This window comes from Schistocerca nitens, chromosome 2 (assembly GCF_023898315.1).
Source record: "Schistocerca nitens isolate TAMUIC-IGC-003100 chromosome 2, iqSchNite1.1, whole genome shotgun sequence".
NCBI lineage: Eukaryota > Metazoa > Arthropoda > Insecta > Orthoptera > Acrididae > Schistocerca > Schistocerca nitens.
This window is the reverse complement of record NC_064615.1, coordinates 154,849,375-154,867,857: the sequence shown is the minus strand read 5'-3', so window position 1 is coordinate 154,867,857 and position 18,483 is coordinate 154,849,375. Positions and strand designations below refer to the sequence as shown.

General features: G+C 41.3%; 1 protein-coding gene across 1 annotated transcript in view; it reads right to left on the bottom strand.

Annotated features, from left to right (window-relative positions):
- Positions 1-3,404: 3,404 nt before the first annotated feature.
- The window catches only part of LOC126234890 (POU domain, class 3, transcription factor 3-A-like), a 43,508-nt gene continuing 28,429 nt past the window's right edge, over positions 3,405-18,483 (bottom strand). The window contains exon 3 of the mRNA XM_049943630.1: positions 3,405-3,512. Within this exon, the coding sequence (XP_049799587.1) occupies positions 3,405-3,512 (108 nt within the window). The remainder of the gene's footprint in view (positions 3,513-18,483) is intronic.

Sequence of the window (18,483 nt, the reverse complement as noted above, 5' to 3'; positions counted from 1 at the left end):
ATCCCTGTAACGCGAAAGTGTTAGCTCGCGGTCAGTCACATCTCTTTCGCAAAAGTGGTTGTCTGGAACATTCAGAGCTGAGCACACTTTTTCCAGAAAGATACATTGCTATTAGTTGCTTATTCCATGCATTTAAATCATGGTAACCGTTATGGAGTGCAATGTGTCATAGAACAAAGGCATAACACTTACAGACACCTAAAAATATGAAATACAATATTTTTATGGGTACGTGCTTAAGTTTTACATATTTATTAATAGTTTTCTCTGCTCAAAAATTTCTTTGTAGCGTTGAAAAATTCATCAAGAAGAAATACTTTTTATCTACATTTCATAAGACTTTTGCCATCTCACAGACATTTTACTTCCACAGGTAGCCTGTCAAAGAGACCCATAGCTACATATTTCAACGTTAACTAACTCCTTCCGAACACGCCTCGAAAGGTCTCCATCTACATCTACATCATACTCTGCAAGCCACCTAATGATGCGTGACGCAGGGTACTTTCGATACCACTACCTGATCCCTCCAATCCTGTTGCACTGGCGAATAGTGCGTGGAAAGAATGATTGTCGGTAAGCGTCTGTATTGGCTCTAATTTCTCGAATATTCTCCTCGTGGTCAATACGCGAGATATATGTGGAGGCATTTTTATGTTGTCCGCCTCCTCCTGAAAACTGCTGTCCCGAAATTTCAGTAGTAAATCTCTCCGTGTTGCACAGTGCCTCTCTTGTAACGTCCGCCAGTGGAGTTCGTATAGCATCTCGGAAACGCTCTCTCGCCAGCTAAACGATTCCCGGACGAAACGCGCCTCTCTTCGTTGGATCCTCTCTATCTCTTCTATCAGTTCTAACTGCTGGGGATCCCAGATAGAGGAACAATATTCAAGAAACGGGCGAACAAGCGCCTTATAAACCACTTCTTTCGTGGATGAGTTACATTTCCTTAAGATTCTTCCGATGACTCTGAGACTGGTGTCTGCTTTTCCCACTATCTGTTTTATGTGGTCATCCCACTTAAGGTCGCTCTGGACAGTTACGTCTAGATATTATACGGCAGACGCTGTCTCCAGCTGTTTGTCATCAATAGTGTAGTTGTACAGTAATGCATTCCTTATCCAATGTATGCGCAGTATGTTACATTCATTTACGTTCGGGTTCAACTGCCAGATCCTGCACCATTCATCAGTTCTCTGCAGGTCGTTCTGCAAATTCTTGCTATCTTCTGGCGTTGCTACTTTGGTATGGACAACTGCATCGTCTGCGAATAGCCTTAAAGAACATCCGACGCTTTCTACTGGATCAACTGTACTGACGCCAGATTAGATCCATTAAAGGATAATGGAGATCATTTTTCCTTTTAGTATAGGGTATGTCTCTGTTACATGAACTGTTGAAAACGAATTTCATAAGTAAATAAATGTACTGTGAAGAAGAGGTTAACATTTCCAGCTGGTTAAAGAGATACCTGAAAGTGTGTGAAATCCTCAATTAATACTTGTTAATGTCTTTTGCATAATGAATAGTTTTTGTTTAAGAGAGGAGTTACAAGAATAATATCCGATAAGATGTCAGTGAATGAAAATATGAAGACGTCTAAACCCCCTAAGTTGGCAATTACTATTATAACATAAGTAACAGAACCTAAACATTTTAGCAGGTGTACATACATTGTTTATTATTTCCCATTGGTGTACTAGGTTAATAGAATGTGGGATATTTTTGACGTTACGAAACCAGATGACTGCGTTTTTTCAGTGTTTAAAGGTAGCTCACTTGTTTTCTGTGTTCATGCTTCTTTGCTTGACTTCACAACAATGCTTGCATCGTCAGAAAACAGGATTATTTCTATCTTTCTATTAAAGTAAAAAGACAGATCATTAACACAAGGCAAGAACAGTAATGGACCAAAGACAGAGCCCTGTGGGATTCCCACTGTGATTTCTCCTCATGAAGATGACGGGCCGTCCTTCTTTTTATTATTCGAAGAGCCCAGTGTAATTTTCTATTTTCCGTTCCTTAAATAACAAGTAAACGAGACATTTACTGATTTCTGTTTTCGACAACAACTTATCTTTTGTAACATAATATTATGCTTGACCGAACAAATGCCTTTGATAAGTTACAGAAGACCCCAGTTGGTGATATTTTACCATTTAAAGATTGCATATGTGCTCAGTAATGTATAAATATCAGACCGAATAGAATAGCCATTTTCAAATACAAACTGTGACTGGCTAATTCAAAAAATGGTTCAAATGGCTCTGAGCACTATGGGACTCAACTGCTGTGGTTATCAGTCCCCTAGAACTTAGAACTACTTAAACCTAACTAACCTAAGGACATCACACACATCCATACCCGAGGCAGGATTCGAACCTGCGACTGTAGCAGTCCCACGGTTCCGGACTGCGCGCCTAGAACCGCGAGACCACCGCGGCCCCCTGGCTAATTATCCTATTACTACACAGATGGGTGGCAACCCTATAATACATTATCTTCTCAAAAATTTTTGAAAATGATGTTAGGAGTTCAACAATCCCCAAGCTCCACGTTTCTCGCGCCTTTATGCGAGACGAAGGTAGTCGTTGCTAAGGTTTCGCGTGGGACGGTCGTATGTAGTCGAGTCGCAATTAAAAAAAAAAAAAAAAATGGATTGCGAAGTTTTACTTCTAATAGTCGTGCCCCAGTAAGTGATTCATAGTGATTCATTTGTTTTACCGTATTGTGCGCGAGGTTACACACGAAATCAGGGGGCAAATTATTATCGTCATTCTTAACGAGTAGTATCCATTGTCACGCTATCTAAGTTACCTGAACACTAATTATGACTACCAGAAACTTTTATAAAGCGATATATTAATTTGGAAAAGCAATACAGCAAAGTGAAACTTCAGTGTGAAAGTGAAAGTGAAACTGAATTTAACTGATAATGTGGGCGTCATCGGGTGTAGTACGTGTGTAACCGATATGTCTTATCTGCACCCGATCACAGAAAACAAAACTGTTTCAGGAAAGAACGAGGAAAATGTAGAGCGTATTTACAAATCAAAATGGTACAGACGATTTTGATATGGGCGACAACGGGTGGCCTACAACAAGTCTCCAGGAGTAGGAACGGATATGGAACATGGCTCCGGGTAGCTCACATGCTGAAGGTAACTTAAGTTTAACAAGTAAACATCTGTAATGAGATTTTTGGGAAATGAGTATATCCAACTTGATATTAATTTTCATGGGCGATAGTGCATAAATTTGTACTGAAAAATCGATGGTTGTTGCTTAGACTCACAACCTTTCGGCGACTAAAATTTGAGCTCATGTGCTAGGGTAGGTTTGACTCGGGTGGCGGACAATACTGCACGGCACGGTGCGAGCCCAGAAGCGGGTGCGCGTTCCCACAGTTAACGACGGCCCGGTGACGTGGCAGCACCGCCGCCCCACCCTTCTGGTTTCTCCCCCTGCCACCCCAGAGGGGGTCCTCCATCGGAGGGAGCCGTAACAGCGAAGGGCTGCATGGGTTACACAGCGGCACAGAGCGTAATAAACCGTCCAGTCCAGGGGACCACTCAGCAGACGATATCGTTTAGCTATACCTGCCGATATTTACAACAGTAACCAACATAAACTGGCGTCACTAGGTCATTAACCGTAAGGAAACGACGAACTGGAGCTAAATAGCTAAATCACACAGTAACAATTTTTAACAATAAGAAAACGTACTGAGGGGACAATACGTTATAAATGCCCACCACAAGATTGAGCGCCGCTTGATGGCGTTGCCGGCACGCTATGCGGTATGGAGAATACAACTATATAAGCGGAGCAGGGACGGGTGGGAAACCAATTCAGCGACGATACTGGCCGAAAATGGGGTAATCCAGCAGAATAAGCGACTTAGACAATGGGGAGATTCTTCTGGCCAGGCGCCCGGTAATGGACATCTCGCAAAGAGAAAATATGGAAGGGTGTTCGCGTGCTACTTTTCTGAGTTTATTGGAGTGCTTGACGAAGGTAGAATCTACGAGTGCGAGACCAAATGCTGTATGTCAAAGCCTCGTCACGGAACAGACAGACTGGGGTCTTTACCTGGAGGAGGAAGAGAAGGAGGAGGAGGAGGAAGCGGAGACGGAGGAGATTATTGTTTAACGTCTCGTCAACAACGAGGTCATTAGAGACAGGGCACAAGCTCGGATTAGGGCAGGATGGGGAAGGAAATCGGCTGTGCCCCTTCAAAAGAACCATTCCGGCATTTGCCTGAAGTGATTTAGAAAATCACGGAAAACCGAAATCAGGATAACCGGACGCGGGTTTGAACCGTCGTCCTTTCCAGTGAGAGTCTAGTGTGCTGACCACTTCGCGACCGCCCTAGGTCGTGCCTGGATGCTCGACAGCTTATGCAGCATATGACCCGTGTATGATCCCTTACTGACCATCTTCACTTATGAGTGGAGTAGCCGTGGGACGGATGATTAGGGTCACCGCGGGTGTGAATGCCGCCTCATTGCGTTTCAGGTACGCGAGGCGGGAAGGCAAATACATTAGTGTGACAGAGCCCAATGGGGAAACATTATAGCCACAATACAGGGCAGATCACAAATGGAAAAATCCACTGACACAAACCTGATAAAGGAAAAATTCTTATGGCCGGTGCCAAGGAACGACTACCTGTTCATGAGCTACTGTCGTGACCATCTACGTAAAGTGATTGAAGGACAGTAAAACCACGAGTAGGTGAGAAGGTGACGGACGTCCACGTGTTATCAAAGACATGAGCAGGGTTCGAAACATGTACGGTTTTAGAGACGCGCGTCAGTGGGTTCAGTATTATGCTATGATGGACGTTTTCTGGTTTTTCATGGGATCTATGGTAATAACGCGTGGCACCATGACGGCTGTGGTCCACGAGAACATTACTGAGAACAACTGCATCTATTTATCCTTAAAGTCTTTCCCGATAGCTATGCCATCTTATAACCGGATAACTTGTAAGAAACTTGGAAGTCACATACCCTAAAATACTACAACTGTACTGCACATATGTGTGCTGCACCAGAAAACACGCACTCATTTGTGCCAAGTCAATAGTAGTTGCACGCTCATACCATCTAGTAGCCAAACATATAACTAGTATTTTGTTTATCTCCGCCTACCACTATTCGATAATACACATGAAGTACCATGTTCGATTCTGCCATCAAACTTCGTCTCGTAGCACACTGGACAACAAGCAGGTGGCAACAAGGATCTCCCCATTTTGAGAAACTTTTAGAAACCTCTTGCGGCTTTATCAGTGACAGCAGATGCCACAAGCTCATCTATCCGACAGTATTGGCCTGTTATAATAGAATCCCTCCAGGCTCACATATAACAAAATGATCGGTATTAGATAACATAATTTTTTTTCTCTATCGACAGTCCGATTGCTATAAAGTTCAGTGAATTTAGCACCAAACTGAACCAATAATTATTGGTATTATGGGAATTCTAGGTGTAAATACACTGTAAAACTGTAAAGGTACGTTCGTTATATTTAAGTTCCTAATGCTTCTGGTGTTTATTTTTAATTGAAACGGCAGCTAAAATGAAGCAAGATGTTTTTAATACAAGATTTTCAGTAAGTTTCTGTTCCTGTAAACATAAGGAATCATGTACATTTGCTATTAATTAGCGTTTTAAATAACAATATATCGGAAGTACCCTTAGTTCGCACAACAACCACACAGGTCGACTAACAGATGATTTTAGGACTGCCTTTTAAATAATACCCATCTCCGCTACTTTTGCAATGTTTTTATCTATTGTGTTTAATTTTTTTCCAAGTATTAGCCAACTTTTTATGACGAAGGACAGCAAATTCGGTAATCTAAACTACGGGTGTATAGAGGGCTCTGCACTCCAATATGACGTACACTGAGGTTAGCTGTGTAGCATTTGTGAACAGTGACCTCTGTGTGAAATGTTTGCATGGAAAGTCTAGCAGAGGGTATTCTTATAGATAAGCTATAATTATGATTTGACTTCTATCTTACCAGTATGCTAATTTATCATTTGCTTTTGTACAAAACTTACACCACTATAATATGTTTGATACATGGATTTTTCTTATTGTAATGTTCTGTTATACGTTTTTGCCACTGATAACAGCCACACAGTAGTTGAAATATAGATCTGTAATAAATAGATCATTAGTGACTAATTACAGCACATTTTCTCAGCTTTAACGCATGAAGTGGCACTGCCAGAAATAAAAACCGCTTCTCAGAGGTACTCAAGTGATATGTATATAACGTAATTGTATTTAATGTGTTTACGATTTGGTAAAGTACTTACGTTTGACGAAATATTGTTGATGATCTGAATATGTCTGTAGGATGAATGTAAGGGAAAGAGAAGAAGGTTTAGTTAATAATTTAATTATTAAATGTGGTACGTAATATGCTTGAGTAATGGTGGCATGGCAGGTGACGACGACTGTTGTAAACTACTTCCTTGAAACAGTTATCTGTTTTGAGGTACATGATACAGAAGCTGTTAATCAGTGAGTTGCGAGAGAGGTTCTGGATGTTTCATGAAATGAGTAGCATGGACTCACGGTATGAAACTTACGTAGCGTGTTTATACTTACTTGTTTGTGAAAGAATAGTGTATAATGTTACACGGTTTTCATCGAGAACCCTGCGAATGATATGAAGTTAAAATGTTGAGAAAAGACGACGTTATAAAATGACTTTGGATGTAAACTACATGATATGTGCCCTATTGTTAACAGGCATTGCAAGCAGATGGTATTACAAGCATACTATCTATTTGTGTGGCATGGCCAGTATCTACTGTGGCTGTTATCAAGTCAGCGAATGGTCTTGAATAATCGGAGAATCCATTTTCAAGATTATAATCACACAATTAAGGAAATGAAAGTACATCATCAGTTCTTCAGACCTTACTATGAGTGAAACTTCCTGGCAGATTAAAACTGTGTGCCGGACCGAGACTCGAACTCGGGACCTTTGCCTTTCGCCGGCAAGTGCTCTACCACCTAAGCTACCCAACCAGGACTCACGCCCTGTCCTCACACCTTTACTTCTGCCAGTATCTCGTCTCCTACCTTCCAAACTTCACAGAAGCTCTTCTCAGAACCTTACAGAACTAGCACTCCTGGAATAAAGGATATGCGGAGACATGGCTTAGCCAAAGCCTCGTGGATGTTTCCAGAATGAGATTTTCACTCTGCAGCGGAGTGTACGCTGATAAGAAACTTCCTGGCACATTAAAACTGTGTGCCGGACCGAGACTCGAACTCTGGACCTTTGCCTTTCGCGGGCAAGTGCTCTACCATCTGAGCTACCCAAGCAAAACTCACGACCCGCCCCACAACTTCAATTCTGTCAGTACCTCGTCTCCTACCTTCCAAACTTCACGGAAGCACTTCTGCGAACCTTGCAGAACTAGCACTCCTGGAAATATCCCCCAGGCTGTGGCTAAGCCATGTCTCCGCAATATCCTTTCTTCCAGGAGTACTAGTTCTGCAAGGTTCGCAGAAGAGCTTCTGTGAAGTTTGGAAGGTAGGAGACGAGGTACTGGCAAAATTGAAGCTGTGGAGCGGGTCGTGAGTCGTGCTTGGGTAGCTCAGATGGATGCCGGCATGGTAGCTATGCGTGTTCAGTCAGAGGGTTCAGCTAACCTTCTGTAACAAAAAAACTGATGGAACGGATCAACGATCAACCTGAACGGATGTCATCGGACGTCCGCCACGAACAAATTCAACGAACAATATAGAGCAAAATGAGATAAAAAAAAGGTGGTAGAGCACTTTCCCGCGAAAGGCAAAGGTCCTGAGTTCGAGTCTCGGTCCGGCACACAGTTTTAATCTGCCAGGAAGTTTCATATCAGCGCACACTCCGCTGTAGAGTGAAAATTTCATTCTAGACCTAATGTTTCTTGCAGGAATATGATGTACCTCCTACCATTAAGATTTCCTTCGATGAAATAGGGGCCTGTAATTCTGTCCTCCAGAATCTCACACCATACACTCACCGACCACGGTTTATGGCGTGCAACTAGCCGCAGGCATCATTGATTTTCAGTTACCCAATAACGCATGTTATACAAATTAACATTTCTACGGTTAGTGAATGTAGCCTCGTCAGTAAATAAAATCAAATTAATATATGCGTCATCCCTCTGAATCTGAAGCTGAGACCATCGGCAGAATTCAATGCGACGCATACAATCCGTACCAGTTAATTATTGGTGGAGACTGATTTATGGCAGGAATGATATTTATGGCGACGCAGAACACGGATAACACTACTCTGGCTCGTGTCATATTCATTTGCGATTTGATTCGAACTAACACAAGGATCTCGAATCACAGTGGCAAAAGTACGAATTTCCGTTTCCTGGTTAGTAATTTTACTTTGCCTTATATGTTTCCGATGCGTTAAAGATCCAGTTGTTCTCAATTTCTCATACACATACACTCCTGGAAATTGAAATAAGAACACCGTGAATTCATTGTCCCAGGAAGGGGAAACTTTATTGACACATTCCTGGGGTCAGATATATCACATGATCACACTGACAGAACCACAGGCACATAGACACAGGCAACAGAGCATGCACAATGTCGGCACTAGTACAGTGTATATCCACCTTTCGCAGCAATGCAGGCTGCTATTCTCCCATGGAGACGATCGTAGAGATGCTGGATGTAGTCCTGTGGAACGGCTTGCCATGCCATTTCCACCTGGCGCCTCAGTTGGACCAGCGTTCGTGCTGGACGTGCAGACCGCGTGAGACGACGCTTCATCCAGTCCCAAACATGCTCAATGGGGGACAGATCCGGAGATCTTGCTGGCCAGGGTAGTTGACTTACACCTTCTAGAGCACGTTGGGTGGCACGGGATACATGCGGACGTGCATTGTCCTGTTGGAACAGCAAGTTCCCTTGCCGGTCTAGGAATGGTAGAACGATAGGTTCGATGACGGTTTGGATGTACCGTGCACTATTCAGTGTCCCCTCGACGATCACCAGTGGTGTACGGTCAGTGTAGGAGATCGCTCCCCACACCATGATGCCGGGTGTTGGCCCTGTGTGCCTCGGTCGTATGCAGTCCTGATTGTGGCGCTCACCTGCACGGCGCCAAACACGCATACGACCATCATTGGCACCAAGGCAGAAGCGACTCTCATCGCTGAAGACGACACGTCTCCATTCGTCCCTCCATTCACGCCTGTCGCGACACCACTGGAGGCGGGCTGCACGATGTTGGGGCGTGAGCGGAAGACGGTCTAACGGTGTGCGGGACCGTAGCCCAGCTTCATGGAGACGGTTGCGAATGGTCCTCGCCGATACCCCAGGAGCAACAGTGTCCCTAATTTGCTGGGAAGTGGCGGTGCGGTCCCCTACGGCACTGCGTAGGATCCTACGGTCTTGGCGTGCATCCGTGCGTCGCTGCGGTCCGGTCCCAGGTCGACGGGCACGTGCACCTTCCGCCGACCACTGGCGACAACATCGATGTACTGTGGAGACCTCACGCCCCACGTGTTGAGCAATTCGGCGGTACGTCCACCCGGCCTCCCGCATGCCCACTATACGCCCTCGCTCAAAGTCCATCAACTGCACATACGGTTCACGTCCACGCTGTCGCGGCATGCTACCAGTGTTAAAGACTGCGATGGAGCTCCGTATGCCACGGCAAACTGGCTGACACTGACGGCGGCGGTGCACAAATGCTGCGCAGCTATCGCCATTCGACGGCCAACACCGCGGGTCCTGGTGTGTCCGCTGTGCCGTGAGTGTGATCATTGCTCGTACAGCCCTCTCGCAGTGTCCGGAGCAAGTATGGTGGGTCTGACACACCGGTGTCAATGTGTTCTTTTTTCCATTTCCAGGAGTGTATTTAAATGTACGACGTGTAGAGTGACTATGTTGAGGATATCTTTCAGCTTATAAGTCTCTAGCTCTCACAGAATTTCATTGGCATTCTACGTAAATGAGAATCTTATCGACTTGTTCTTCGAAGGAATACATCATTCACATTCGCTTGATTCGACGATACTAGTCGTACCGTTCCTATTAGTGTTGTATTGCGAAACCGTCGAATGGTGTTTGCATGTCAATGGTACGTTAGATGGATGCACCGTATTCAGCGAATATTTACTATTTGCACGATATACGAGAGAGAATAGTCAAAGCATGTGCTTCGATAAGTGCCGAAGTGATAAGGAATACCACTCAATCCATGATAAGAACATTGCAGCACTGCATTGATACCAATGGTCATCACTTCGAACGCCTTCTGTAAAAGGACGTTCATGTTAACTTTTTGACCTTCGTTGACCTTCAAGGACATTTAAATGCAAACATTTTTAGGTTAGGATTTACCATGACTGTTATTGACATTTAATGAAACAACAAGTTTACTGTTACCAGTCACTGTTTATTCATCTCCACGACGTGTTTCAAAGGTTTAAACCTCATCATCAGGTGGATTTACAATTGTTAATATGATTTTGTGTGTGTGTTGTGTTACGATTTTTGGGGGAACTTGTGGCTCTGTGTAGTAGAGAAACAACATTATTTCAGAACATGGTTTTGGGTTTCTTTTGATAAAAAATTAAACGTGTATCTAAGTAGTAGTAGAGAAACAACATTATTTCAGAACATGGTTTTGGGTTTCTTTTGATAAAAAATTAAACGTGTATCTAACGGTACACACAAAAAAAGTAAAATGAAGTACCTTCAGTGGTCACAGGTTCCTTTCACTGTCGTAACACATCACATGTATACTGTCATATTTTGTAAACAATTAGGACGTCGGAAACTATTGGGTGCATTGATCGTATAGCAGAAGAGAAAAAATTGCCGCAAAGTACAAAGAATATACGTCCAAACAACATTATTACACACTCACATCCTAATATTTACCATAAATATTTAGTTATAATACGACAACAGCCGCCCGAGTGTACAAGAGATTGACCTCATTTACAGATATTACACCAACAGCTTGTACCCCTTGTCAGCTGGAAACTATGAGTATATCAACTACTGGCACAAATTACACATCCATCTGTATTTTTTTAAGCATTAACCAATGTATTACCGAAACCTTTAGGCAGTTGTTACATGTAACAGATATAATCTGTAGACCCCTTCCATTGTAAAGTTTGCTCTCATAAAATCACTCTTTCCACTCTCTCTCTCCCTCTCACCTTGTCTTACTATTCCTCCGCCTCTGCCTCCAGCCTTTCATATCTGTCTATGAATCCCATCCAAAACTGTTGTTTGTGTATAATTTTACCACTGTAGCCAATTATTGTACTTAAAGTTTGTAACACTTCACCTGATTTTATAAATGGGTATGAAGTATAAGCTATTTTAACTTGTCAAAATCGGATTTATATACCACCTGAAGTATTTATTCCAACGAATGTATTAAACCCCTCAAACAACATCTCCAAATCCTTTAAAAATTTGTTCTGTAATAATGTTGTTAGGACGTATATTCTTTGTACTTTGCGACAATGTTTTCTCTCCTGATATACGATCCAACCACCCAATAGTTTCCGATGCCATATTTGTTTACAAAATATGACAGTATACATGTGATGTGTTACGACAGTGAAAGGAACCTGTGAAAACTGGAGGTACTTTATTTTAGTACTTTCAACACTGCAGCCCAGTCAGTAGTCGTGATAATCTAATACATAAGAAATTATCAGCCTCGATTGCGGTAATGAAACCAACCTCTACCTAGGTTTCAGACCGAGTAATTGAGCCTTCTTCAGAAGATAAACCTGATTCTATAATATGTCTACGAGGGCATGGTCTAGAAATAAAACGAAAACAGCATGAATAGGCGTAGTCACATTTTAAAAATGCGGTACGAAGGTAGTAAGTAACCACCAAGACTTTGAAGCTCCGGCGAGCGTCTCGTCTGCATGGACGTCGTGCGGTGGGCCTCGGGAGCTCACGTGAAACTAAGTAGACCTAGTTGACGCGCTGCATATCGGCATGGCGGGGAACATTGCGCATGTCTGACTGAGACCATGACTGTCATACCAACGCAGTTATGTCTTAAAACAAATAACTTGTAGAATGGTTGAAACTCTGAAACGTAAAGCCTCTGCACCAGGTTTTGACTAAAATATAACAAACTATGCGTGGATTTATACGAGTGCGAAGACACTACCCCGTCTTACACTATTATAATATAATGGCCCTTTCACAACGAATGCTGCATAACGCATCCATCGTTATTAATGAAATATAACATAAAACAACGAAACTGTAGTATTTAAACGTCAAAGTGCAATTAATTTCGCATAACCTGTGCACAGATGGTCGAGTAGGTGTTTTTATCAGTTGATGTAGATATACTTCTTATTCCAGAATGAGATTTTCACTCTGCAGTGGAGTGTGCGCTGATATGAAACTTCCTGGCAGATTAAAACTGTGTGGCGGGCCGAGACTCGAACTCGGGACCTTTGCCTTTCGCGGGCAAGGGCTCTGCCAACTCAGCTACCCAAGCGTGACTCACGCCCCGTCCTCACAGCTTTACTTCTGCTGGTACCTCGTCTCCTACCTTCCAAACTTTACAGAAGCTCTCCTGCGAAACTTGCACAACTAGCACTCCTGAAAGAAAGGATATTGCGGAGAGATGGCGTAGCCACAGGCTGGGGGATGTTTCCAGAATGAGATTTTCACTCTTCTGTGGAGTGTGCGCTGATATGAAACTTCCTGGCAGATTAAAACTGTGTGAATGGCCGAGACTCGAACTCGGGACCTTTCACGAAAGGCAAAGGTCCCGAGTTCGAGTCTCGGCCCGGCACACAGTTTTAATCTGTCAGGAAGTTTCATACTTCTAATTGCTGACACGCTCTGAATGATGAATATTATCAAGATTGATTTTTATATTATTACTAAAAGTAACGCGCGAGTGAACGAACAACTCCACTTCATCGCCATGTTACAGCAGTTGACCAGCGGAGGTCAAATTATGTTTACGTGTAAAAAATATGGTAAGTGAGTGAACGGACGTACAACGCCCTTTCATCGTTCTTATACTCCATCGACCGACAGAGGTCAATTTCACTACGCGCTACAAAAGAGAATTATCGCCTCTTATATTAAAGGCTATTGTTAAATATATATGATATGATAAAACGTGCTTGACCCGAGAAGACACCTTGGAAAAAATTTTTATGGTCATTTGAAATGTGAAAACGGCATGTTATTCACAAGGAAGAATTAAAAAGTAATAACAGATAGCTACTAATATGCCCATGTGCATAGCATAAATGGACCTGGATGACGCCTTCTCTGGATTTACAACTATAAATAAATGTAAAGGGCATTACCCTAAAATGTCGAAACGGACCAGCTAAACTTCATCTTGTCACATGAGGCTCCATTTCACCGTTCGTGGGCTAGTAACCACTTATATAAATATGACTATTGTCTATGGGATAGATACGGGCATCTTAATTATTGAAACCATACATGTAAGCACCGTATGTTCAAAGACCAGCTGATGGGAATCTTATACCAAAATGTTACGTGGTCAAACGCACGCATCTTAGCTACTACCTTAAGGGATGTTTAAAATAAAGTACATCAAACACCATCTGTGTCACACCGCCACCGAAATACCGCTCAGCTCCTCCGGATCAACTATTATCTGGTCATGATATTCTAAATAATGGCACAAAACATTCAAAAAAATTTCTGTTTTTCAGCTGAAGTTGATCATTAAGGAGATTATCCTTATCAAATTGCAGATGTTTAAAAATCTACATCTCCTCCAGGATGTCTAATCTAGTACCTTTAATCTCATGATGGATTAGCTCTGTGCTGGTTACGGGATTAGGAGCGTGTGCCATTTGGATCAGGTGTTCGGCGAAGGAGGAACCTCGTGCGCCGTCACCACTTTTGGTTGGAATGTGCTTCTTATATGTAGTAGCAATAGCTCTGCTTGTTTGACCTATATAATAGTTCGGGCAGTCCCCACAAGTGATTTTATAAACGCCAGAGTGAAATAGTCATGTGATGCTTGCAGTGTATGGACCAAAGTATTTTTCAGATTGTTATTGGTTGAAAATGCTACCTTAAACCCATGATTCTTAAGCATTCGGCCTAATCTGTAAGAAACCCTGCCTATGAAGGGAACAGATAAAAAGGCAGCAGGTTCACCTTCTCCCCCGTCATTTAATGTGTATGACGTATTATTGCGTTTATTTAGTTTCTTATTGTACATTTGCCTCACCAAGTCAGCCTTGTAACCATTATTTCGAGCAATTTCGTCAAGCTTTACTAATTCACATTTTAAAGCATCTGGAGAGAGAGGAATTGTCACGGCACGATGTATACTAGAATGAAAAAAAAGCTAACTTATGAGCTTGTGGGTGGGCGGAATCGGCCGCTGTGACATTATCAGAAAATGTATTTTTACGGAAAATGCTGAACGCAATGTGGCTATCTACGATCCTGAGGGTAAGATCTAAATAATTTAAGGATCTGTTAGAGGATTCATTTTCAAGTGTAAAATTAATCTTCTCATGGAGCTCGTTCAATGATAGGAAAACTTTGACTATATTCTTTTGGTTTCCGTCAATAATAAGAAGTATATGGTCTACGTATATTTCGTAAAAGGATATATTGTCCATGATGTCTACGTTATTGGTGAAAAAAACCACATTCTAGATAATTTAGAAAAATTTCAGACAGAATGCCAGCCAGCGGGCTTCCCATAGCTAGTCCACATGATTGGGAACATATTTTTCCGCTAAATATGAAATAATTATGTTTCAACACAATGCGCTGAAGATTCATTAAATCATCTATTTCATTGTCCGACAGTTTCTTATATTGATGCAAGTTACCTTCTAAAATCTGGAGGGTTTGGTCCAGCGGAACATTGGTGTATAGATTTGTTGTTTCAAAAGACACTAACTTGGCGTTTTCAGAGCCCGTTACGCGTTCCAACCGATTGGCTAACTTCGTAGAATTTTTAATGGCGTAGTTCTTTGCAAACACAAAATTATTTTTTATTTTCTGTTGCAGAAATCTAGCTAACTTGTTGTAGGAACTCCCGGTACTATCTACGATCGGGCAGATCGGATGATCACATTTGTGAATCTTAAACTGACTTCTCATCTTGAGTGGTTTGGGATTAATATTGATAAGCCACCTTTTGCGGAACTCGGCTATTAACATTTTAGTGTTCTGAAGCCCAACCCTTGTTTCTTTCTGTACCACGGGAGTGGGATCAGTGTCAAGTGGGAAAATCCCATTTTCATCGAAAAACGCTTCTGTTTTATTTGTATATTCCGTTTTAGTGGAAATAACTATCGAATTCCCTTTATCGGCTTTCGTAAGTATGGCATCGTTCTGTATGAACTTCTGATTGATACTTTTTATGGTCTTATGTGTGTTACCATCCTTTTGATTGTTCTTTATATTATTTTCTAAAATTTTGTAAAACTCATAGGCTATGCGTGTTTGCGTATTTCTGGCTCTTTTCGACCCCTCTAAACCGACTTTAAGATCTGCTATTAGATTTTCCATGATTTTTGTTTCTGTAATCCTGGGTTCAACATTATATTTAAGCCCTTTCGCTAATATTGCACTTTAAGAAGGTTCATAAATAATATTTGTTTTATTAATGACCCGTTCATAAAATGTTTTTGGTTAGGTTGTTGCTCTATTGTAACTAGTTGACTTGTTGTCTACATTAATATTACTCGTCAAGCTAGAAGGCTTCTTTTCATGTTTCTTCGCAATTTCTTCTTTACGTCGAGCAAGCCAATCGTTGGCCGCTACCCGGAATGAATCGATTTGAAAATTATAACATCTGAAGGTACAACATGTAGGCTTCTTCATTTAAGCTATCATTTTTTTTGCATAAAGATCACCTATTCTACTGTTCCCCGCCTTGTTGATATGCAGAGCGTCATCTAGGTCTACTTAGTTTCACGTGAGCTCCCGAGACCCACCGCACGGCGTCCATGGAGACAAGGCACTCGCCGGAGCTTAAGTCTTGGTGGTTACTTAGTAATTATGTACCGCATTGCAAAATGTGACTACGCCTATTCAGGCTGTTTTCGTTTTATTTCTAGACCATGCCCTCGTAGACATATTATAGAATCAGGTTTATCTTCTGGAGAAGGCTCAATTACTTGGTCTGAAACCTAGGTAAAGGTTGGTTTCATTACCGCAATCGATGCTGGTAGTTTCTTATATATCATTTTATTTTACCTATTTCATATTTACCGTTAGATACACGTTTAATTTTTTGTCAGAAGGAACCCAAAACCATATTCTGTAATACTGTTTTGTTTCTCTACTAGACAGTGCCACAAGTGCCTCCAAAAAATCGTAACACAACACACACACAAATATCATATTAACAAATGTAAATCCACCTGATAATGGAGGTTTAAACCTTGGAAACGCGTCGTAGAGATAAATAAACAGTGAATGGTAACAGTAAACTTGTTGTTTCATTTAAATTCAAAGACATTACTGTTACACATCATTGGATCCGTCTATATAGTCGATATCAGAAAATAAATACCGAACTATAGTTTCCCATTTAAAAAAACGAAGTTGTCCTCCATATCTCTGACGCGACCCTACCTAGCTACAAAAAACAACGTCATATTATGGCCCCCGTTGGCCCATGTAACATTTGTCCCACAAGCTTTTCAGCTACTATCACTCTTTCGGAGTTATTCTAGGTGGCGATAGTTAGTGACTCACCATGTATATTTACTGTTCAGCCCAGAAAAGCTCATTCTATCGATACAATACTTATGTTTCTATTTTACGAGGCTATTTCAGCGGTCGCTAATATTATTTAGCTCGGTTTGTTTCTTTTTAACGGAACTGAGTTCAATTATCAAGTTAATCGCGCATCTGATGCGCTGTACCGAATAAACGGCTAAATCTAATCAACGTTGTCTCCATTAGAATTTCGTCGTGCACTGTCATTTGATAATTTTCGGTTTTGATTGTATGGTATTGAATTAGAGCCTTCTGAATATCGGATTCATCGTTGATTATCAGTACTTGGTACCGTAAGTTACGATTTTCGGTGAAACTTGAATTTCCGATTCCGCTTTTAGGAGGTCCTACATGTAAAGCTTAGTCTAAAGCTCCCACGTGTCTTCCACACGTACGTTAAACTGAATACAGAAATTTTCAACTGTTTATTCCGTCTGAATTGCTCATTTCTATAATATTACCAATGAACTATAGGATGTTAATGTGTAGGGGCTAGTATGGGCCATTTAAGCCAAAACTGCTGTAAATCTTGTATAGTTCTTTTGCAGTGAAGTATGACGGCATTAAAATCATTACCTGAACATTTTATTCGTGTAATGGTGAAGGGGAGGTTCCTATCCAAAGTTAGAGAAGATTTTCTGAGACATACAGTGGTCAAAATAAATATTGCTCAAACTTTAACGTGGAACGATGTTATCCAGAAATATGTTATTATATCAATAAGCTGGTTTGTTTGCAAAGTAATTTTAGAGGAAACGGTCCATATTTCCATTTTGAGGGAGTGTTATGCGCAGTCTGTGCAAACTACGTTATAGCTCCTTTGCCACAATAAGCGTAAGATATTTCTGATAATTTATTATGCACTGAGGTTCTATCATTTTGTATTGTAACTGGGTTTCATATATAGTTTTCATATACGATTGAAGGAATCCTTTACTTGATGTTACTAATCTTATGCATTTAGGTATATTTTTTAATTCAGAATTCTGAAAGCTTTTTGATGTCTGTTTTGTATATTTCTTTTACTGTAGATGACTTACCTGATTGCATGTTCTCTAAGAACTTCCGAAGTGTTTTAGCAACCTTGTACAGCCAGTTTCACGCCCTGTAAACTTTCCGACAAGGGTTAGCTGGTTCTTGTGTATTGTACGTTTTCGTAAATTTATTTTGGGTGTCCTGGAGCACGGGATGTATTTGTAAGTATTTGGGGTCGAAGTCTCAAGGCAATAACCTTGCGTAGATTCTGTTGTTTTTCCGGTTTGGGACTTCTACTCCGCCTCTCATCACTCTCTCACTTTCCACTTATTAGACACTATGTTTTCGTTGCCGCGTAGGTACTATCATCAACATGTCGGTACCAAGATGTAACTCTTTGCTTTGTTTTCATGTGGGCTTAAAGAAATAGAAAACCAGGTAATTTAGTAACCTGCTAAAGTAAAGCAAGATACATACACCACGTGATTTACTCATAAACACTCAGGCCGTTGTTGAATTTTAAATATCAAATCAAAAACTTGAATTGGTAGGTAAAATACATTTATCACTGATATTTGAGGCCATGTGATTTTTTAAACTAATATAATGTAAACTTGCTTTCAAATTTAATGTGGAGAGATGAGACGCATTTTTCACTTGGAAGCGTAAATGTATACAAATGTATGTTCGATACACCATTGTCCAAAGTTTGGGTT